At 50.8% G+C, this 24,402-nt stretch overlaps 1 protein-coding gene across 8 annotated transcripts in view; it reads left to right on the forward strand.

The window, feature by feature from the left end:
- HERC1 (HECT and RLD domain containing E3 ubiquitin protein ligase family member 1) overlaps positions 1-24,402 on the forward strand; it is a 1,817,725-nt gene that overhangs the window by 1,484,942 nt on the left and 308,381 nt on the right. For all 8 annotated transcript variants that reach the window (XM_085643727.1, XM_085643730.1, XM_085643731.1 and 5 more), the window contains 2 exons: positions 23,338-23,403; positions 23,497-23,622. In XM_085643727.1, the coding sequence (XP_085499853.1) occupies positions 23,338-23,403; positions 23,497-23,622 (192 nt within the window). The remainder of the gene's footprint in view (positions 1-23,337; positions 23,404-23,496; positions 23,623-24,402) is intronic.

Consider the following 24,402-nt stretch of genomic DNA (forward strand, 5'->3'; position numbering starts at 1 on the left):
CTTGAACAATACATGCAGAGGGATTCTTATCACAAAAGTATCAGGTGGCAGAGGTTAGAGATGAAAAGGGATATCTGAAAGAGACACGTTAGTGATCGATTCCTTACCTTAGAATAATTCCCAGGCGTCAGACTGGATCCGGAAAGCTTTCTTAGCAGTACCCCTACGCGTCAGTAGGGGGCGGCGTGCGGCTCCGCGTCCATCGCTGGCGTCGTAAGCGCCGAGATGACGTCACGGAGACTACTTAGGCACCACCCATGCGCACTGACGTCAGTTCTTTCTTTTTCCGCGACAGCAAGCGCAGATCCGGTTAGAGCACGTACCTTAGTCACTTTTTGACTACCCTTTTTGAGACTTTTTGTCTCCTTTTCTCCTTGTTGCATGTAAGGATACCTGGATTTAAGTCTTGTGGCGGACCCCCATGATGTTTGACTCTACTGCCTGGAGACCGACCACGACTCCCAGTCCTGCAGGGACTGTCGGGCCATGGCCCCGAAGGCCTTGAGGGAGCGGCGCCGGAAGCTGCTGGAGGTCCGGCACTTGTCCCAGCGCCGTTCCAGGTCCAGGAACCGTTCCTGGGAACGCTTGTGGGGCCGCAGTCGTCGCTCCTCGGTCTCCAAGTCTTCGCCCTCGGATTCGGGTAAGAGACGACCCAAAAGAAGTCAAAGAAGCGAGTTTGTTCTCCAACGTTCCCCCGTCGGTCTTCGGATGTGGACGAGGGGGACAGGCGTTCTGTCCCTGCGGCTCCTGGGAGTCCCGCGGCCTACCCACCTTACTTGGGTCCGTCGGCAACTCCTGATCAGGTGCAAGAATTTCTTGCTACCATGGACCGCCTCGGGCTCCCGCAGGTGCGCCTTCGGGCCTCGCGGTCCCGTGTCCGGATCCTGTTGGGCCGCCGGCAGATCCAGCTTCAACACCAAAGGATCCTGCGCCGTTAGCTCCCGAAGCCACAAGGTCCAGCACTGCCGGCTCCGGCATCACCCTCTGCTCCGCCTCTGGCACCGCAGTGGGTGCCGTTTGTCCCGCCCTTGCCCCAATTCCAGGACCATTTTGTTCCTACCTGTGATCCGTATTGGGACACGGCGTCGGCTCAGCCCCGGCCGGCACCGTTTTCAACGCCGTATGTTTCTGCTCCAGCTCTGCCGCTGCGGTCTGTAGGAGAGTAGGGTCTGCTTTCTATGTTCACCCCCACTTTTTGCTTTTGCTTCACTGGTTTTCGACTTAGATGTAGCTGTGGGCCTGCTAATCAGACCCACAGCCCAGCTGTTCTCTCTCTAAATTCATACTATGTACTTTAGGTACATAACCCAATTGGTAAGGATCACCTTCTAGGGCCCTGTACAGTGTACTTTAGGTACCCAGGGCATAGGTGTACCCTAGGCCTACCAGGGGCTGCAGCATGTAATATGCCACCCCTGGCTGGCCTTCCATTATGACACAACTGGCTGATCACTCAGCTGGGGCAAGGTCGTGTAATCACCCCTTGCTTAGGTGTAGTATTCCTATACCTACCTTATATATAGACACATGGGTAACCTATCAGTCACTCCTATGGCAGGCCTTAACAATCCTGAAGGCAGAGTGCTTGGTAACATGTGAGATGGTGCTCTAGCATGAGCTGAGCCTGTTTGCAGCTTTCGGAACCATGTCCTTATAGCTGTTCTATGATATCGCCTACCATATACTCTTAAAGTGCCTATAATCCTCGCGGTTATGGTAACTATGATTTGGCTTTATCAAAACATGTCGTGTAAGGTGTCTAACACTTTGGAATACTACCCCCACCCCATTTCTGGCGATGAGGATAGTATTCCTCCCTTCTAGAGGGATAAGACATGTTGAAGACCTACTTACCCGGTTAAAGTTAACCAGAGCCCCAGCATCAGAAAATGGATGCTGCTGCCACAGACACAAGTCTGACCTCCTGCTGCTGGGAGTCCTTCCAGCGAGGGAGGCTTGGACAATAGGTTTCCTGCCTTGGGAGGTGCTAGCACCACCCTAGACAGGCCTTAGTGTATTGGGGCAGGGAGGGATGAATGAAATGAGACACTGCCTGGGGCACACATGGTGTCCCATGCATAGTCCAGTTCAAACCGGTGCTGGGGCACTCCAGCCCCAGTCCTGGCGCGAAACTGGACAAAGGGAAGGGGGTGTAACCCCCTCCCTGGTCCCACCCATAGGAGGGACCTAGCAGGTAACCCAGCCCCCCAGATTAGTATAAGAGTGGGAGCTGAGTCCCTAGGACTTTGGATTATCCTGATAACTAAACTTGAACAGAAACTCTGGACCTTCGACATTCGACTACGGAAGAAGACTGAAGAATCTCCCTTGTGGCCAAGGAGTGGCCACCCTGTGCAAACAGGCACCATCAAGCGACCTGCCGTTTGCTTTGCTCAACGTTCTACGAGGAACCGACTGCAGAGCCTGACCAGCGCCTTGACTTCCAGACTTCTCCGACCCTGATCCACATCCTCAGCAAAGCTGAGATCCGTGGAGGAGACGAGAGACGTGGGACCGGCTACCTGGGAAAATTGGCTACTTGCTTCCAACGCAGCTTCTGAGGCATCCTCGAAGATGTGCTCTGGGGATTGAGAAGCCCCAACCCCGAGCACCATCTGCACCGAAGATCAGCCCTCCGCACTCCATGAGTTCAGCGTGGGGCCCTTCTGCATTTTCCTGCTTGACGCGTCTGTCCGGTTGCTGGCCCGTTGGCTAGTGACCGCTGCTACGACGAACCTTTGATTTTCCACCGCTGGTTTGGCTCCTCCATACTGGCCCTTGCTTCCCTGTGAAAGAGAAGCACCTCAGGCCTGCCTGGTCTGCAACAGAAGCGAATCGTTCATTCTGCGTGGGTTGGGCTTGCCAAGGCTTGTTGTGTCCCAACTCGACATCGACGCCGCCGACAGCAAGAGCCCTCGTGGGATAGCTCGCCTCCTGGTTCTGGTCGTCCCCGACGCCCCTTGGTACCCGTGGCTGCTGCGACAAGCTTCACCTCTTCCCCTGCATCTTCACGACATCGCCTGGTTCCTTCCTGGTTCCTGGCTGGTGACCTAGACTCTGTCCCCTCTGCTTGCAGGTATCCTCCTTCTTGATTCCATCCTTGGAATCCACCGGACACTCTTCACTGACTGCCTGTCAGCATCTTTTCTTCAGGCATCCATAGGAGTTGATGACGAAACCCGACGCAAGTTCACACCTATGCACCCGCAGCCCGTGGGCTAGGAAACTTGAGTACTCCGGTGCTCACAAGGGTATTGACTATCCTAGTCTCTAGTTTCCAAGTCTCTAACTCCTAGTTCCTTCCGAAGTGTCCTAAAACTCTTGATTTCTAAATACTACTATTTCTATCGACTTTAACGCATTACGCGTGAGTGTTTCCACTCTGCACCTGAATCCCGTGGGCCTCCCACTGCCTAGCAACTGATAGGATAGTGTAGCCCCAGCGATTCCCTAGGCCTAGGCCTAACCTGTGTTCGTGACAGTGGTTCTTATACCACTTACTTAGTATATGGTTTGCGTGGCCCCTAGGGCCTAACTGTATTACTTACCTGTGTGACTTATGTATGCATAAATAAGACTGTGTTGTACTTACCTCGAATCTCGATAGCCAGAGAGCAAAAGTTAAGTGGGCTATGACCCACTGGTGGCAGCAATATCCCAAAGGATAGAGACAGGGCCTATGATAATAGAAACCTGAGCAAGATTGTCCCTCCCTACAAGTGTGGGGATGACATCCACAAATGGATAACTGCTTTGGAGAGAGCTTGCAAAGTACAGCAGGTACCCCAAAGTCAGTGGGCAGCTATCTTGTGGCTCTCCTTCTCTGAGAAAGGTAGAGACAAGCTCCTCACAGTTAGTGATGAGGATGCTGACAATTACACTGTCCTGAAGAGTGCTCTGATTGATGGGTTTGGCCTAACCACTGAACAATACAGGTTGTTGTTCAGGGATACCCAGAAGACACAGACTCAGGACTGGACTGACTTTGTAGATTGTGCCACTAAGGCTTTGGAAGGCTGGTTATTGGGTAGTAAGGTTAAGGACTATACAGGATTGTATAATTTGATCATGAGAGAACAAATCCTTAACAACTGTCAAACCAGCTGCTGCATCAACACTTGATTGACTCTGACCTAACTTCTCCCCAGGAATTGGGAAAGAAGGCAGATAGGTGGGTCAGGACTAGAGTTAAGCAGAAAAACCAGAACCAGGGCGGTGATCAGAAAAAGGCAGACCAGAAGGGTAAGGCGCAGAAATCAAAAGACCAGAAGTCTTCACCAGGCCCCCAAAAGGCTCAGGGGGAGGGTGGTCCCAAAAAGGATAAAAAGAAAGATGGCCAAAAGAAACCTTGGTGTAACTATTGTAAGTCAAATTCCCATTGGTTTAGTGAGTGCACCAAAAAGGACAAGCCCCCAACCACCATTGCCCCTAAGGCAACTGTACCCCCTAGTCCAGCTGTAAGTGGTGGTTCCCAGCAAAAGGGTGTAATAGGGTAACCCTGGGAACTGAAGTGGATTCTGGCCTAGTCAGAATACCCACTCAGGCTGTTCTGATCTGTGATGGGGGCATAGCTTTGTCCTCTACTGTGGGTCCCAGTAACCTGGGCAAGTACAGACAGACTCCTTTGATCAACCAAAGAATGGCTCAGCCCTACAGGGACACAGGTGCTAGTGTCACAATGGTGACACCTGCCTTTGTGGACCCTGGACAGATCATGCTAGGTGAGAATTACCTAGTGACCAACGCTAGCAATGCCACTACCTCCCATAGTGTGGCAATTGTTAACTTCTCCTGGGGAGGGGTAACTAGCCTCAAGAAAGTTGTGGTGAGTTCAGAACTTCCTGTAGAGTGTCTGTTGGGAAATGACCTTGAAACTTCAGTGTGGGCTGAAGTGGAGTATAGGACCCATGCAGAAATGCTTGGGATAGATGCACATGTCCTTGCTGTGACCAGGTCACAGGCCAAAAAGTGTAACACTGAACAAGTGCTGGATCCTGGGACAATGGACCAGACACAACCCAAGAAAAAGAGCAGTAGGGTCAAGGCTGTGCCTTCCCCCCTGCCTCAGGTGGTGGATCAGCCCTCACAGGAGGATGATTCTGAGAGCCCTGAAGGAACTGTCCTAGAAGAACTTGAACCTGATCAGGTTGAGTTTCTTGGGGCAGGGGGACCTTCAAGGGCAGATCTGAGGCTGGCACAATTAGACTGTCCTTCTCTTGAACCCCTCAGACAGCAGGCTGCTGCTGAGGCTGCAGGGAGTGGTCAAGGTACCCATAAAGTGTATTGGGATGAAGGGCTGCTGTACTCAGAGGCTAGAGACCCCAAGCCTGGTGCTTCCAGAAGGTTGGTCATACCATTGAGTTTCAGAGGCTTCCTTCTTACCTTGGCCCATGATACTCCCCTTGCAGGACACTTAGGCCAGAATAAGACTTGGGACAGACTTGTCCCTCACTTTCACTGGCCTCACATGTCAGAAGATACCAAGGAGTTTTGTCGCTCCTGTGTCACCTGCCAAGCCAGTGGCAAATCAGGTGGCACCACAAAGGCCCCCCTAATACCACTACCTGTGGTGGGGGTTCCCTTTGAAAGAGTGGGGATAGACATTGTTGGACCAATGGACCCCCAAACAGCATCTGGGCACAGATTCATACTGGTGATAGTGGACCATGCCACCAGGTACCCAGAAGCTATACCCCTGAGGACCACAACAGCTCCTGTTGTGGCAAGGGCCCTACTTGGAGTGTTCTCCAGAGTGGCGTTTCCAAAGGAGGTTGTCTCTGACAGAGGTGCAAACTTCATGTCAGGATATCTGACTGCAATGTGGAAGGAGTGTGGTGTTAACTACAAATTCACTACAACCTATCACCCACAATGCAATGGGCTTGTTGAAAGGTTCAACAAGACCCTAAAAGGGATGATCAAAGGTTTACCAGACAAGCTTAGGCGGAGATGGGACATCCTTTTACCCTGCCTTCTGTTTGCCTACAGAGAGGCCCCACAAAAGGGGGTTGGCTACAGCCCTTTTGAACTTTTGTTTGGGCATCCTGTTAGGGGACCCCTATGTCTAGTAAGGGAAGGATGGGAGAGACCTCTCAGACAACCCAAGCTTGATATAGTGGATTATGTGCTTGGCCTCCGCTCAAGGATGGCAGAGTATATGAAGAAGGCTTCTAAAAACCTTGAGGCAAGCCAAGAACTCCAAAAAGCTTGGCATGACCAAAAGGCTGTGCTGACTGTGTACCAGCCAGGACAGAAAGTGTGGGTTTTGGAGCCAGTGGCCCCAGCAGCACTCCAGGACAAATGGTCTCGACCCCACACTATTGTTGAGCAGAAGGGAGAAGTCACCTACTTGGTGGACCTTGGGACTCCCAGAAGCCCCCACAGGGTGCTTCATGTCAACAGGTTAAAGGCATATGTTGACAGGGTAGACATGGGCTTGCTCATGGCTACAGATGAGGGGCAGGAGGAAGAGAGTGACCCTCTCCCAGACCTGCTGACTCAGAACCCTGATGATGGTTCAGTTGATGGTGTGGTCTTTTCAGACAGCCTCACTGATCATCAGCAACAGGACTGCAGACAAGTTCTACAGACCTATAGACATATGTTCTCACTGACCACAAGTCAGACAAACTGGTGCACCCATGAGGTGGACACTGGTGACAGTCTACCTGTGAAGAGTAAAATCTACAGGCAACCTGACCCATGTCAGGGACTGCATAAAGATTGAGGTACAAAATATATTGGAGCTGGGAGTCATTGAACCTTCAGAGAGCCCTTGGGCTAGTCCTGTAGTTCTTGTGCCAAAACCTCACACCCAAGATGGTAAGAGAGAGATGAGGTTTTGCGTAGACTACAGAGGTCTCAATGCTGTCACTAGGACAGATGCCCACCCAATACCTATGGCACATGAACTCATTGACAGATTGGCAGCTGCCAAGTTTCTGAGTACATTTGACCTGACAGCAGGCTACTGGCAAATCAGGCTAGCTGAGAGTGCAAAAGCCAAAACTGCTTTCTCAACCCCAGGAGGACATTATCAATTTGTGGTAATGCCCTTTGGCTTGAAGAATGCACCTGCCACTTTCCAAAGGTTGGTGAATCAAGTCCTTAAAGGCCTGGATGACTACTGTGCAGCTTATCTTGATGATATTGCTGTCTTTAGCTCCACCTGGGAGGATCACCTGATCGACCTGAGGAATGTTTTAGAGGCCCTGCAAAAGGCAGGCCTCACTATCAAGGCCACTAAGTGCCAGATAGGGCAGAGCAAGGTGGTGTACCTGGGCCACCTAGTAGGTGGGGGTCAGGTTCAACCACTGGAGAGCAAGATCCAGACCATAAAGGACTGGACTCCTCCACTTACCCAGACACAGGTCAGAGCTTTCTTGGGCCTGTCTGGGTACCACAGAAAGTTTGTTAAGAACTATGGGTCCATTGTGACACCACTTAATGACTTGACCTCCAAGAAAATGCCAAAGAAAGTTCAGTGGACAGTAAACTGTCAGAAGGCATTTGATGACCTGAAGCAGGCCATGTGCACTGCACCTATTCTGAAAAGTCCAGATTACTCCAAAGAATTCATTGTCCAAACAGATGCTTCTGAGTTGGGTGTGGGAGCTGTTCTTTCACAACTGAATATAGATGGTCAAGACCAGCCCATTGCTTTTATTAGTAGAAGTCTGACCCCTAGAGAGAAACGTTGGTCAGCTATTGAGAGGGAGGCCTTTGCTGTGGTCTGGGCCCTGAAGAAACTGAGGCCATACCTGTTTGGCACTCACTTCAAGATTTAGACAGACCATAATCCCCTCTTGTGGCTAAATCAGATGAAGGGCGAAAATCCTAAACTTCTTAGGCGGTCCATTTCCCTACAGGGGATGGACTTCACAGTGGAACATAGACCTGGGACTGACCATGTCAATGCAGATGGACTCTCCAGATATTTCCACTTAGAACATGAAGACTCAACTGGTCAAGGTTAGTTTAATGTCCCTAAGTTTGGGGGGGGGGGGGGTTGTATAGGAGAGTAGGGTCTGCTTCCTATGGTCACCCCCACTTTTTGCTTTTGCTTTACTAGTTTTTGACTTGGATGTGGCTGTGGGCCTGCTAATCAGACCCACAGCCCAGCTGTTCTCTCTCTAAATTCATACTATCTACTTTAGGTACATAACCCAATAGGTAAGGATCACCTTCTAGGGCCCTGTACAGTGTACCTTAGGTACCCAGGGCATAGGTGTACCCTAGGCCTACCAGGGGCTGCAGCATGTAATATGCCACCCCTGGCTGGCCTTCCATTATGACACAACTGGCTGATCACTCAGCTGGAGCAAGGTCGTGTAATCACCCCTTGCTTAGGTATAGTATTCCTATACCTACCTTATATATAGACACATGGGTAACCTGTAAGCCACTCCTGTGGCAGGCCTTAACAATCCTGGAGGCAGAGTGCTTGGTAACATGTGATATGGTGCTCTAGCATGAGCTGAGCCTGTCTGCAGCTTTCGGAACCATGTCCTTATAGCTGTTCTATGATATCGCCTACCATATACTCTTAAAGTGCCTTATAATCCTCGCGGTTATGGTAACTATGGTTTGGCTTTATCAAAACATGTCGTGTAAGGTGTCTAACACTTTGGAATACTACCCCCATACCATTTCTGACGATGAGGATAGTATTCCCCCCTTCTATAGGGAGAAGACATGTTAAAATCCTACTTACCCGGTTAAAGTTAACCAGAGCCCCAGCATTACAAAATGGATGCTGCTGCCACAGACACAAGTGTGACCTCCTGGTGCTGGGAGTCCTCCCAGCAAGGGAGGCTTGGACAATAGGTTTCCTGCCTTGGGACTTAGTGTATTGGGGCAGGGAGGGATGAAAGAAACGAGACACTGCCTGGGGCACACAAGGTGTCCCATGCATAGCCCGGTTCAAACGGGTGCTGCGGCACTCTAGCCCCAGCCCTGGCGCGAAACTGGACAAAGGGAAGGGGGTGTAACCACCCCCCTCCCTCGTCCCACCCATAGGAGGGACTTAGCAGGTAATCCAGCCCCCCAGATTAGTATAAAAGTGGGAGCTGAGTCCCTAGGACTTTAGATTATCCTGAACTGAAACTAGACACGAAACTCTGGACCTTCGACATTCGACGACAAGAAGACTGAAGAATCTTCCTTGTGGCCAAGGAGTGGCCACCCTGTGCAAACAGGCACCACCAACGACCTGCCGTTTGCTTTGCCCAAGTTCTACGAAGAACCGACTGCAGAGCCCGACCAGCGCCTTGACTTCCAGACTTCTCCGACCCTGATCCACATCTACAGCAGAGCTGAGATTCGTGGAGGCGACGAGAGACGTGGGACCGGCCACCTGGGAAAATTGGCGAGTAGCTTCCCGCGCAGCTTCTGAGGCATCTTCGAAGTTGTGCTCTGGGGATTGAGAAGCCCCAACCCCGAGCACCATCTGCACCGAAGATCAGCCCTCCACACTCCACGAGTTCTGCGTGGGGCCCTTCTGCATTTTCCTGCTCGACGCGTCTGTCCGGTTGCTGGCCTGTTGGCTAGTGGCCTCAGTGACGACGAACCCTTAACTTTCCACCGCTGGTTTGGCTCCTCCAGACTGGCTCCTGCTTCCCTGTGAAAGAGAAGAACCTCAGACCTTCATGGTCTGCACCTGAAGCGAATTTCGATTTCTGCGTGGGTTGCCTTTGCCAAGGCTTGTTGACTCCAATCGGGACGTCGACTCTGCCATCAGCAAGATCCTTCGTGGGACAGCTCGTATCCTGGTTCTGGTCGTCCTCGACGCCTCCTGGTCCACGTGGCTGCAGAGGCAAGCTTCAAGACATCACCTGTGTTCTGCACGACATCGCCTGGTTCCTTCCTGGTTCCACCCGGTCACTGGCTGGTGACCCAGACTTTGTCCCCTCTGCTTTCAGGTGTTCTTCCTTCAAGATCCATCCTTGGGTCAACCGGACATCTTCCTCCTGGCCGCCCGCCAGCATCTTTTCTTCAGGCATCCATAGGATCCAGCGACGACACCCGACACATCTTCACACCTATGCACCTGTCTCCTGTGGGTGAGGTAACGCGAGTACTCCGGTGCTCCAGTGGATATTGACTATCCAAGTGTCTAAGTCTTTAGTTGCTTCCTCCTAGTTACTTCGGAAGTGTCCTTAGTCTTCCTATTTCTAACTACTACATTCCTATTGACTTTAATGTAACCCGCGTGTGTGACTCCACACTGCACACGCTTCCCGTGGGCCTCCCACTTCCTAACTATTGGTATTGTAGTGTAGCCCCAGCGATTCCCTAGGCCCTAGGCCTACTCCCTGTTCGTGACGTGGTACGTATACCACTTTCTTTTTTATATGGTTTGCGTGGCCCCCGGGCCTAACTGTATTTTTCCTGTGTAACTTAACGTATGCTACTTAAGAAATTGTTTGTACTTAGACCTCTGAACTCATAAAGAGTGCTGAGGGTATATGTTAGAATAAATACATTCTACTTTTATATATACCTGGTGTGGTGTCCTTTCGTTTGGTATTCAGGGGATTGTGATGGTATAACAGCTGGCTTCACATGCCATACAGAGTTTAGCCTAAGACTGCTCTTGTCCATGCTACCACTAGGATAGCTGGTCTATAAGGTTGACTTTACAGCCAATCATCATAAGGGTTGTTTGGACTGATACAGGGTGTACACTAGAACTAGTGACATCATATATCAGGCCAACTTCTCACACTAACCAAATCAGGGTCACCTAAAGATCCCTGCCCCCCTTCAATCATGCATCTCGCTGCTGACGTGATTGCAGGAGAACTATCCCCTCTAATCAATCAAGTACTTGAGTCTGGCAGCTATCCGTTAAGTTGGAAGATAGCAACAATCAGACCACTGTTAAAAAAACCCGCACTGGACCCTCATATACCAAAGAACTACCGCCCTGTTGCCGCACTGCCTATCGCAGCCAAAATTTTGGAGAGGGAGTTAAATAGATCACTGACAGAATACCTAAACACTTACAATCTGCTGGACTCCACTCAGCACGGTTTCCGTGCACAACATTCAATGGAGTCAGCACTACTTGTGGCAGCAGAGGAAATTCGTAGTATAGTGGACAAGGGAGGCAAGGCGATTCTTGTGATGTTAGATCTGTCGGCTGCCTTCGACACCGTAAACCATGCGGTGCTGATTCAAAGGCTTCAGGAAATTGGCATTGAGGGTTCTGCGTTGTCCATTCTCTCTTCTTTTTTGGAAGGAAGGGAGCAAAGCTTGTTTTGGGACGGTTTACAGTCGGACAGCTTTTATCTGCCGTGTGGGGTTCCGCAGGGTTCAGCGCTGTCACCTACGCTGTTTAATATCTATGTGACCCCTCTGGCCAAACTCATCAGGAAGCATGGCTTCACGATAGTCTCGTATGCTGACGATTCCCAGATCATAATTTCAGCGTTAAAACAATCTAACGACATGGCCTTCAAATTCCACAACTGCCTGTCTGAAATTATGATTTGGATGCAGGGGAGCTTCTTGAAGATCAACACTGAGAAGACTGAGATTATTGAGTTTGGCCAGGGGAGTCCCCTGTGGAACAGATCATGGTGGCCGTTAGGGGCCGGGGAGTGCCCCTGCCCCGTGCCCAAGGTAAGAAACCTGGGCGTGCTGTTTGACAGTCAGCTAAATTTCTCAGCCTATGTCGACAGCCTTGCATCATCTTGCTCCTTTTTAATAAGGACGCAGCGTAAGATTTTCCCTTTTATCGAACCTGAGCTGCGCAAAACCGTTGTAGTACTGCTTGTGTTATCCAGATTGGACTACTGCAACGCCTTATTGTTAGGGATAAATAAGACGCAGATAAAAAGTCTGCAGAACGCTGCGGCGAGGTTATTACTTGACGTCCCTAGAGATCAATCTGTCTCAGGGGGAATTAAAACATTACATTGGCTCCCAGTTCAACAGCGTATAGACTTTAAGGCCATATGCTTAGTGCATACGGCTGTTTTCGGAGGTGGAACAAAGGATATTCAGAAATGTTATTCCTTATACTTCTGGCCGTGTGTTAAGGTCTAGCACACAGAGTCTTATTAAGATCAATCGGATTAAGAAAGTCAGATGGGGGGGTAGAGCTTTCTCAATCCGTGCTGCTGGACTTTGGAACAAGCTTCCCTGTTCCCTAAAACTAGTAGAAAATCATCAATCTTTCAGGAAACTGCTAAAGACACGGCTCTTCCAAGAGGATCGCATCTGAGGATCATGTTTCCCTCTGTACTTACCAGCGCCAAGACGCTTCGGTATTCGTGTGCTATACAAAACCATATCCTATCCTAATAAATCAATGTGGCTTCAGGGAAAAAAGCGGTACTACCTCAAATTTGATGGCGTACGTGACAAAGCCCTTAGAAATAAACGGGTGCGCTACTCCTGTTTTGTGGACTTTAAAGCTGCTTTCGACCGCATGCGCGCCGGTTTGCTGAGATCAATTGAGCAGCTGGATACTAACACATGGATGAGGGTCAAACTAGGAGATGACTCTCGGATCTCAAGGAAGATCCACAAAAAATCTGGGCTGAAGCAAGGAAGCGTGCTCTCTCCCTTGCCCTTCATTTTATATATTGCTGATACGTCGAAGCAAACGGTCACCCGCCCAAATTGGGAGGTCAACCCAGGACTCACCTGCTATACACAGACAACCTCGTGCTCTTTAGCCCGACAAAGATTGGCCTTCAGTGGCAGCTATCCACCTTACATGCTTAAACAATAAGGAACGGGCTGAAATCAATCAAACAAAAACCTTGACGGTTACATTTGGACCTAAACCAATCCGACACGGCAAGTGGCAGTTCAGTGGTGCCTGGCACCATCATAGCAACGAATACAAATACTTAGGCATTCATCTAGACAGCAAAGGATCATTCAAATCTTACTTTAGCTATATGTACAGCAAAGGCTCCAGCTTAATGTTTGCCCTTTCAACTGTCGCTCAGAATCTGCTAGGACCAAGTCTTGACCCCCTTCTCCAGGTGATTAAAGCAAAGGTCATCCCCGCATTAATTTACAGGAGCAAAATTACCCTGGCCATGGAGGCTACAGTGGCAGATAAACTCATCATCAGAATTTATATTCAGCTCTCCCTGTACCAAAGAGAGCATCACCAGCGCAAGAGGGACTTGATTTCAGCATCAGAAAACAGCACTGGGCCAGAGGCAGTTGCTTTTTAAACTTTGTCTTCGGCCTGCACCGCAAGACGCCATGCATGGCCTAATCTGGCGTGAATTAGAGGTCGCTGGTCCAACTTCGTTCTACAGGCAACACCTTGTAGACAAACTAAAAGAATTCTCACTTACCAAGGCCTGGGGCAAGCATCTCTCAACAAGTTTTCAAAAAACGAATGGCAACCACAGCAAAAAAACTCTCCAATCTGGAGGAAATGGCGGCCCTGAGCATACACTCCTACACATGGTCAGTAATCAATTCCTACTCCTCCAGTAAGCAGCAGGACTACATTTCTTGCACTATCCCGCGTGGATTAAGGCCAGGTTAGTGGCATTAAGACTTGGATGAGTGGAACTTGCGAGCTCACTTTCCGGCATGGCGTCACTCAGATCCCTACGATATAAGATGCAGTCTTTGTGGTCAGGAAAATAAACTTTAATCCATATGCTATGCACGTGCCTTTTTTTGCTGCAGCAAAGTAAAATCCTTCTGTGCACTGACTTCATTCGCCTAAGAGTTCCTAACTGCCGAAAGGCAGTAATAGCCAGTCTGAACCCTATGGACTCCTTATTAAACTTTAAAACAGTTAAGTTTCTACGGATAGCTGACACCAAACTGGGCGATGTTAATTCCATCTATACTGCAAAACAACATGATGTCAAGTGTTGCAGCTTAAGAACCCCGCGTATTTTGTCCTGCATAATGCATGGTTTTTTTTTCTTTACATTTTACCCGTGCAACCTGATACTGCTGGCCTGTGCTTGCAAAATGGTTTTGATACACGTTACATTAAAAAAAATTCTGTTGCACATGGCACACATGCCAGCACCATGTGCCTTAAAAAGGCTTGGTATTGTCTATGCTGCTATTGCAATTTTGCGTATTGTCATTTAGCTATCAAATACGCTTCAAATTCTGTTTTTCTGTTTTAACAATGGCTCAGCATAATCTTTTTGTTCCGACCTCAGACCTGCTTGTTCTTATGGGACGTTCTAACTTTGTATGAGGAATCCTTTTAATTTGTTTGTCTGTTTGTTAAGGTTTTTCTTAACTGTACAATACATTACTACTACTAATTAATTCTCCAATGGCTTAAAACAAAAATATTTAAACTCTGGCACATGCATATCTGAAAGAAACACATTAGTTAGATTCCTTACCGTAGAATATCCTCAGGCGTCAGGCTGGATCCAGAAAGATTTTTTGTCAGCAGTACCCCTGCGCGTCGGTAGGCGTCATCTGCGGCTCCGCGTCCGTCGTCGGCGTCGTGATCGCCGGGATGACGTCGTCGGAGTACTTAGACGCCACCCTCACGCGCTGACATCAGTTCTTCATTTTTCCGCACCAGCAAGCGCAGATCCGGGAAGAGCGTATCTTTTTCGAGTCGACTTCGACTCCTGGTGCCGGTAGGGATGCCCGGGTTCAAGCCGTGTGACGGCTGTCACCGACTGATGTCGGTTACCGACCCCCTCCATCGGTGTCTCTACTGTCTTGGGGCCGACCACGATGACAAGTTGTGCCCCGACTGCTGGGTTCTTGATGTCGAAAGCTAGGCGGGAGCGGTCCCGCAAGCTCCTCGAGATCCGGCAGTCGGCTCCGCGCCGGTCGAGGAGAAAGTCGAGGGACCGGTCGCGGAGCCGCAGTCATCACCGCTAGTCGGGATCCAAGTCCTCGCACTCAGGTAAGTCGAGGCATGGCAAAAAGAAGTCGAAGAAGCGACATCGCTCTTCTGACTCCCCTCGCCAGTAGCGCAACTCGGCAGAGGGTTCGGGTGGCACCACCCGCGTGGCTCCGCCAGAGCCGCAGGAGTCGCATCCGGCCCCACACCCTCCGGTCCCTGGTCTTCATGCAACTCCAGGCGAGATTTGAGACTTCCTTGTGGCCATGAGGACTCTCTTCCCGCCGTCGAGGCCTGCCGGCGCGCCTATGGGCACCGCAGGTCCGACTGGGGGTCCTTGCGAGCCGGCGGCTTCGGCCCCGGCGCCGTCATCGTCGTTGCTCCTGATTTCCGCAGGCCCCCGTGGGATCCAGGCCTGGATCCCGGTCGATGCCAGTTACCCTGATGACTCCTCTGCTGGCGCCGACCCCCATGGTGTCGCTCCCGGCGCCGTCCTCGGATGACCCCGTCCCTAGTTTCAGCCCGGGTCCGTCACCGCTCGGCGCCGTCTCCAGCGTCGATGAGTGACCCTTTCGCCTATGACCCGGCTCTGTCATTTCTGCCTCATTACCAGGACACGGATGAAGGGGAGGACTGGGAGGGGTCTGAGGACCCTCTGGCACAGTAGTGCCAGTTAAGTCGGGACTGGGCAGATGAGCTGGGGAAGGCCAGTGGTCTAGACACTTTCCCTGACACTGGTTTCGTCTCTCCTCCTTCCATGGCTACGGAGGAGGGCACTACTTATGCTGTGGTGCTGCGCAAGGCAGCCAAGGCCTTGCGCCTGGAGCTCCCTGCAGCGGCCATGAGGACTAACCGCCTCACTGAGGTGCTTCAACCGCCAGTCAACTCTTCGGAGCCTCTGCTGCAGTTTAATGAGGCCCTCACCGACGTTCTGATGGGCACTAGGTCCAAGCCCTCCACACTCTCTCCTGTGGATCGGAACGTGGCCCGGCGCCACCGCCTTGCTCCGGGTGACCCCTGCTTTCTGTCCGTACCCCCCACCCCTGAGAGTCTGGTTATCCAGGCCTCCATGTCCCAAACCGCCTTCCCGTCCGCACCTCCGGACCGGGGTCCAAAAGGATGGAAAAGTTTGGCAAGAAACTGTTTTCCTCTCTCAGTCTTGGGTTGCGGTCCATTAATACCGCATGCCTTTTGGACCGTTACACCCACTCTCTGTGGGATACGGTGGCGGACGTGCTGCCCCAGTGTCCAGAGGAGGCCAGGACACGGCTCGCCCAGGCTCTTGCTGAGGGGCGTGTTGCAGCACGGTATTCCATTAGATGTGGACTTGACACCATAGAGTCGCTGGGCAGAGCGATTGCAACGACGGTGGCGATTCGTCGTCACGCCTGGCTGAGGTCCACAAACTTTTCAGGGGATGTCCAGAGCACTCTCATGGACATGCCCTTTGATGGCCGTCGCCTTTTTGGCGTCAAAGCAGATAGCGCGCTGGAGCACTTTAAGGACTCCAGGGCTACGGCTAAGTCCTTGGGTCTGTCTGCCGAGCGCCAGCAAACTTCTGCTTTTCGCCCCTTTCGTGGCCAAGGAAGGGGCACCCGCACGTTCGTCCAGCCACAGGCCGCAGAACCAGCCTCAACGCGACGCGTACGTGGATTCCGCCATGGCGGAGCAGGGGGACAGAGAGCCGGTCAGTCCACATCCGCTCCCGCAGCATCTGCCTCAAAGCCTTCCTAGTCCGAGCTTTCAGGCCCATTCCACGCCAGTTGGAGGCAGAGTTCGCCATCACCTGCTCCACTGGCATACCATCACTTCGGACAGGTGGGTGCTGCAAATCCTCCGGGGGGGCTACTCCCTCCCCTTCGAGGCGACCCCTCCAGCCATGCCACCGCAGTACCGCCGCATGTTGGGGGATCACTTGCAACTTCTGCAGGAGGAAGTTACGGCCCTCTTGGCAAAGGGGGCCATCGAGTGCGTTCCTGGCCCAGGGATAGTACAGGGTTGTTACTCCCACTACTTTCTGGTTCCCAAGAAGGGCAAAGGGGGCCTACGCCCTATCTTGGACCTCAGGAGCACGCCTTCCTCCGGAAGGAGAAGTTCAAGATGCTGACATTAGCTCAGGTTCTGGCTGCCCTAGATCCTGGAGACTGGATGGTAGCGTTGGACTTGCAGGATGCTTATTTCCACATCCCCGTCCTGCCGGCCCACCGGCGCTACCTGCGGTTCACGGTAGGCCACGAGCACTTTCAGTTTACCGTGCTCCCCTTCGGCCTCACCAGTGCCCCTCGGGTGTTCACGAAAGTGATGGCGGTGGTCGCAGCTCATCTGCGCAGATTAGGGGTTCCAGTCTTCCCCTATCTCGACGACTGGTTGTTGAAGGCGGGCTCGCCCCTAACAGTCGTCTCCCACCTCCAGACTACGGCCGACCTCCTGCATTCGCTGGGTTTCTCCATCAACGTGCCGAAGTCACATCGGAGTCCCTCCCAGAAACTCCTCTTCATCGGAGCGGTTCTGGACTCGGCGCAGTTTCGGGTCTATCCTCCCGAACAGCGGGTTCGGGATATTCAGGCTCTGATTCCGATCTTTCAGCCTTTATCCCGAGTTTCGGTCAGGATGGCCCTACGGCTGCTGGGTCTGATGGCCTCCTGCATCCTGCTGGTACATCACGCCAGGTGGCGGATGCGGGCTCTGCAGTGGGACCTGAAGTTCCAGTGGGCTCAACATCAGGGCAACCTGTCAGACCACGTCCTGATCTCGGAGGGCACCGCAAGACAGTTGCAGTGGTGGCTGACGGACCGCGATTGGGTCTGTGGCAGATCCCTCTCCCTACCCCAACCGTAGCATGCAGTGGTGACGAATGCGTCCCTCCTGGGATGGGGGGGCCACATGGGAGAAGCGGAGATCAGAGGCCTCTGGTCTCCGGCAGAGTGCCGGCTCCATATCAACCTATTGGAGCTGCTGGCGATCCGCCTTGCACTGAAGGCTTTCCTTCCCTCTGTCCGGTGAAGTGTAGTGCAGGTGTTCACGGACAACATCACCGCCATGTGGTACTGCAACAAACAGGGCGGGGTGAGGTCGTGGACCCTTTGTCAGGAGGCTCTGCGCCTCTGGACATGGCTGGAACATCAGGGCATCATCCTGGTGGTTCAACACCTGGCGGGCTTTCTGAACGCCAGGGCGGACGAACTCAGCCGTCGGTGCATGATGGATCACGAGTGGCGTCTGTACTCGGACGTGGCGCAAGGCATCTTTTGGCAGTGGGGAGAGCCTTGGTTAGATCTATTCGCCACCGAAGAGAACGTGCAATGTCATCAGTTCTGCATGTTGGAATTTCCAAGGCGTCACTCGCTCAGAGACGCTTTTCGTCGCGAGAGAAGTTGCGGTCTATTATACTCCTTTCCGCCTATACCACTTCTGCCCAGAGTGCTGAAGAAGATCAGGCGCGACCGGGCCCAAGTCATCCTTGTGGCTCCGGATTGGGTACGAAGATACTGGTATCCCGAGCTACTCAGTCTGTCAATCGATCCCCCGATTCGACAGCCTCTTCAGGAGATCCTTCTGTTGCAGCAGCAGGGGACAGTCCTCCACCCGAACCTATGCAGCCTCCACCTCCATGCGTGAAGATTGAGCAACGGCAGTTGATGCCATTTGACTTGCCTCCTGAAGTCTGTGATGTCATTCTGGCAGCCAGGCGTCCCTCCACTAAGGTATATGCCTTCAGGTGGAACACATTTTTGGCATGGTGCACAGCAAAGGCTGTGAATCCCCTTTCCGTCCCTCTTTCTGAGGTTCTCCTCTTTCTTCTTTTCCTGGCCCAGCAGGGCTCTCCTCTGGGCACCATCAAGGGATATCTTTCAGCTGTTTCAGCCTTCTTGAGGCTTCCTGATCACCCTTCTCGTTTCAAGTTCCCAGTTGTGAATAGATTCTTGAAAGGCATTGCTCACATGTTTCCTCCTGTTCCCTTTGTAATGCCTCAGTGGGACTTGAATCTGGTGTTAACTTATCTGATGTGCGCTCCATTTGAGCCACTTCATAACTGTCCTCTTCGTCTTCTGACTCTCAAGACTGCCTTCCTGGTTACCATCACCTCTGCCAGGTGAGTGAGTGAGCTCCAGGCTCGTTCTTCTAAACCTCCTTTCTTCTCTATCCATCAGGACAAGGTTGTTCTGAGGACTCGCCCTTCTTTTCTTCCTAAGGTGGTTACTGCCTTTCAAATCGGGCAGCCCGTTACCTTACCCACCTTCTTTCCGCCTCCGCATCCCTCGAAAGAGGAAGAGAGGCTCCACCGTCTGGACCTAAAACGTGAGCTCTCCTTTTATCTGGATCGCACAAAACAGTTCCGGGTGGACGACCAACTCTTCATTGGCTACATGGGCGCTAAGAAGGGGCGGGCAGTGCACAAGCGAACCATCTCTCGGTGGGTCGTTTTGTGCATTAAGGTCTGTTATTCCTTGGCTAAGAAGGATCCTCCTGTGGGGCTGAGGGCCAAATTCCACTCCGGCCACAGCGGCTACTACTGCCTTGGGACGGGGAGTCCCTCTGCAGGACATTTGTCAGGCAGCTACGTGGACCTCGCTGCACACGTTTGCCAAGCATTACTGCCTGGACAGCCAAGTCTGGAGTGACGGCTTCTTTGTTCTTTGTCCTGGAGAGTTCCGTTCTCCAGGACTTCCTGGTGTGATCTTGCTTCGCAGAACCACCACCGGGGTTGGTATTGCTGGGGTATCTATTCTAAGGTAAGGAATCTAACTAACGTGTTTCTTTCAGATGAACAAGTTACTTACCTTCAGTAACGATATATCTGTAAGAAACATTAGTTAGTTAGATTCCTTACTGTGAGAAGTTGGCCTGATATATGATGTCACTAATTCTAGTGTACACCCTGTATCAGTCCAAACAATCCTTATGGTGATTGGTTGTAAAGTCAACCTTATAGACCAGCTATCCTAGTGGTAGCATGGACAAGAGCAGTTTTAGGCTAAACTCTAAATGGCATGTGAAGCCAGCTGTTATACCATAGGTAATCCCTTGAATACCAAATGAAAGGACACCACAACAGATATATATAAAAATAGAATGTATTTGTTCTAGTCAAACCCTCAGCACTCTTTATGAGATTCGAGGTAAGTACAACACAGTCTTATTTAAGCATACATTAAGTCACACAGGTAAGTAATACAGTTAGGCCCTAGGGGACACGCAAACCATATACTGAGTAAGTGGTATAAGGACGACTGTCACGAACACAGGATAGGCCTAGGCCTAGGGAATCGCTGGGGCTACACTATACTACCAAAGGTTAGGAAGTGGGAGGCCCACGGGATTCAGGTGCAGAGTGGAAACACTCACGCGTAATGCGTAAAAGTCGATAGAAATAGAAGTTATTAGAATTTAACAGTTTTAGGACACTTCTGGTATAGCTAGGAAGTCGAGACTCGGAAACTAGACCCTTGGATAGTCAATACCCTTGTGAGCACCGAAATGCTCAAGTTACCTAGCCCACGGGCTGCGGGTGCATAGGTGTGAACTTGCGTCGGGTTTCGTCGTTGACTCCTATGGATGCCTGAAGGAAAGTTGCTGACAGGCAGTCAGTGAAGAGTGTCCGGTGGATCCCAAGGATGGGATCAGGAAGGAAGGAACCTGCAAGCAGAAGCGACAGAGTCTAGGTCACCAGCCAGGAACCAGGAAGGAACCAGGCGATGTCGTGAAGATGCAGGTGAAGAGGTGAATCTTGTCGCAGCAGCCACGGGTACCAGGAGGCGTCGAGGACGACCAGGACCAGGAGGTGAGCTGTCCCACGAAGGCTCTTGCTGTCGGCGGCGTCGAAATAGAGTCAGGACCCAACAAGCCTTGGCAAGCGGAACCCACGCAGGATGGAGGACTTGCTTCTGGTGCAGACCAGGAATGTCTGGGGTGCTTCTCTTTCACAGAGGAGCGTGTGCCAGTCTGGAGGAGCCGGACCAGCAAGGTGAAAACAAAGGTTCGTCGTCGCAGAGGTCACTAGCCAACGGGCCAGCAACCGGACAACGCGTCGAGCAACTCAGGTGCAGAAGGGCCCCACGCAGAACACTTGAAGTGTGGGGAGCTGGTCTTCTTTGTAGATGGTGCTCGGGATGGGGGCTTCTCAATTCCCCAAGCACAGCCTCGAGGGAGCCTCGGAAGTCGCGCTAGTCAGGTACTAGCCACTTTTCCCAAGTCGCCGATCCCACGTCCCTCGTCGCCTCCACGGGTCTCCGCTTCGCTGGAGATGTGGATCCGGGTTAGAGGTGTCTGGAAGTCTCGGCGCTGGTCGGTCTCTGCAGTCGTCCCTCGTAGGATCAGTCGCAAAGCAAGCAGCGGTCGCTGGATGGTGCCTGGTTGCCAAGGGTGGTCACTCCTTGGCCACAAGGGAGATTTCTTCAGTCTTCTTCCTGAGGTCGAATGTCGAAGGTCCAGAGTTTCTGTTCAAGTTGCAGATTCAGGTTAATCTAATTTAGCAGGGCTAAGCTACCTACTGATATACTGGGCTAGTGGGCTGGGCTACCTGCAAGGTCCCTCCTATGGGTGGGACCAGGAAGGGGGAGTGGTTACACCCCCTTTCCTTTGTCCAGTTTCGCGCCAGAGCTGGGGCTGGAGTGCCCCCGCGCCGGTTTGAACTGGACTATGCATGGGACACCTTGTGTGCCCCAGGCAGTGTCTCATTCCTTTCAGCCCTCCCTGCCCCAATATACTAAAGTCTGTCTGGGGAGGTGCTAGCACCTCCCCAAGCAGGAAACCTATTGTCCAGGCCTCCCTGGCTGGGAGGGCTCCCAGCTGCAGGAGGTCAGACTCGTGTCTGTGGCAGCAGCATCCATCTTGTGATGCTGAGGCTTTGGTCAGAGTTAAACAGCAAAGTAGGATTTTAACATGTCTCTCCCTCTAGAAGGGAGGAATAATATCCTCATCACCAGAAATGGTATGGGGGTATTATTCCAAAGTGTTAGACACCTTACACGACATGTTTTGATACAGCCAAACCATAGTTACCATAACCGTTTAAGATTATAAGGTACTTTAAGAGTATATGGTAGGCTATATCATAGAACAGCTATAAGGACATGGTTCCGAAAGCTGCAGACAGGCTCAGCTCATGCTAGAGCACCATCTCACATGTTACCAAGCACTCTGCCTCCAGGATTGTTAAGGCCTGCCATAGGAGTGGCTCACAGGTACACATGTGTCTATTTTAAGGGTAGATATAGGTATACTATATCTAAGCAAGGGGTGATTACACAACCTTGCCCCAGCTGAGTGATCAGCCAGTTGTGTCTGATTGGAAGGCCAGGCCAGGGGTGGCATAATACATGCTGCAGCCCCTGGGAGGCCTAGGGTACACCTATGCCCTGGGTACCTAGGGTACACTGTACAGGGTCCTACACTTACCGCCCCACCCATCCTCCCCTTTCTGCGAACCGATATCTATGGTTAAGGTCATCCCTTTCAGGGCCCTAGTTTCATGGCACAAGTGTTGGTTTCTTGCATGGCTCTGCGTTCCTGGCACGGAAAGCTATGTACAGAACTGACGTCAGTGCGCGAGGGCGGCGTCTAAGTACTCAGACGACGTTATCCCAGCGATCACAACACCGACGACAGGCGCGGAGCCGAAGACTACGCCTACCGACGCGCAGGGGTACTGCTGACGAAAAATCTTTCCAGATCCAGCCTGACGCCTGGGAATATTCTAAGGTAAGGAATCTAACTAACTAATGTTTCTTACAGATATATCGTTACCGAAGGTAAGTAACTTGTTCTTCAGGACTCCTGATCCATTCCTCAGAGAACCATGTTGATTGTGCAACACAATCTACAAATTGAGGAGAAAAACAATTTAATAGGCAGAATCCAATCAGGCAGAAAATAATTGTCAAATAAGCATGTGGGTGAATGCAGACTCTAACACACATTGCATACTACGTTATTGAAGTTGAACTAGTTAATGATGGTAAAAAAAACACATTATTTAATTGCCTAACCATGGTATGATTTCATCAGTAAGTTGCATAGCCATAATATTTGTATTAATTCAATCGAAAAAATACTATATAACAAACCCGAGTTCATTTTGTAAACAAAGACAGTTTTTTGTTTACAGCAATCTGTCTGAATACAGACCAACCACAATAAAACACTTCCAGATGAAACCAATACCAGACTGCAGACGAACTTTGACTTGACATGCTCTACAGACTCATTCTCTGTGGGTACTAACAAGCTTTGAAACATGAAGCCTTGAGTAGGCCCGAGGCCTAATGCTACACAAACTGAAACACGTGTTGGTGGAATCCTGTAACTTATTAAGTATTATAAGAACTGCATCAAAGCAAGACAATAAATAATTAACTTACCAAAATGTAACTGGAATGTGTATAATGTTCTAGAATACAGAAATATATCCATATGACATAGCACGTACTGTATATGTAGTATATTGAGCTGGAACGTTCACGTTATTGTTATATGCAAAAAGAGATGAACGCTTGCATATTTAATCCACCTTTGTTCCCTTTTAGAATAACGGTAAATGGATCAATGGTATGGATGAACAGATTATGTCCTGGGCAACATCAAGGCCAGAGGTGTGTACAAGCTTTCTCTTGTATTTCTCTTGCATTGTATAACAGTATTAGGTGTTTTCAGGTGGTCATCCTGTGTGTTTGATTGTTTTGCAGGATTGGCATCTTGGGGGTAAATGTGATGTCTATCTTTGGGGAGCAGGACGCCATGGACAGCTGGCAGAGGCTGGTCGGAATGTGATGATTCCGACCTCGGCACCTTCATTTTCCCAAGCGCAGCAGGTAATGGATTATACATGAGTATTTTGATCGTGGAATAAAAATTAAGGTTTTTATGACTTATGGTTTCACAGTGGTCAATCGGATTGTATGAAGTCTGCATTGCGTTCCTAATCAGGATAAATTCTATTGCTCACTTTTCGCTAGACTCCTTGGAAAGTTTAGTATCTTGTTCTTTTGCTAACTCCATACATTTTTTCTCGTGGCCTCGCCTCTTCTGAATATTTCACGAAGTATCCTTCGGAGAGCACGACATCACTACAGTATGACACATGCCTGTTGGGTCCTGTCCTGCACTCCAAATGTTATTTCCATGTAGTTACAAATTTCCCATCATCAAGGTCAGTGGGAGCTCACTAAGCTGCTGAGGAGGGCTTCAAATAACGTGTTCTTCGCTGGATGAGCACGTTCTACCTATTTCTTTATTTCATCGTTAAATTACTTTGACAACTTGGTGCCAGCTATTGAGGCACAAATGGAGACTGGGATTTCACCAGGACAAATTCTCCACTCTATCTAACCGACAAAAAAGTGGTTCCGTCAACAGCGTGGGATCAAGCACCATCGTTGGTCACAACATTTATCGGGAAAGCCAGCAAAAAGGTTGTTGAGGCGATGGCAGAGGTGCCGCTCGTTCCGCTGCAAAAACAAAGTAGGCCATTTAACCCTAGTAGTAATTCCTTTAGGGACGACTGCACATTCCACTACCTTTTGTGGGAGGGTGCAGACTTTCATAAGACTTTGGGAACAGTTTCCTCAGTCTGCTGTGTCCTAGACCTCATC

This window comes from Triturus cristatus, chromosome 3_1 (genome assembly GCF_964204655.1).
Source record: "Triturus cristatus chromosome 3_1, aTriCri1.1, whole genome shotgun sequence".
NCBI classification, from domain to species: Eukaryota; Metazoa; Chordata; class Amphibia; order Caudata; family Salamandridae; genus Triturus; species Triturus cristatus.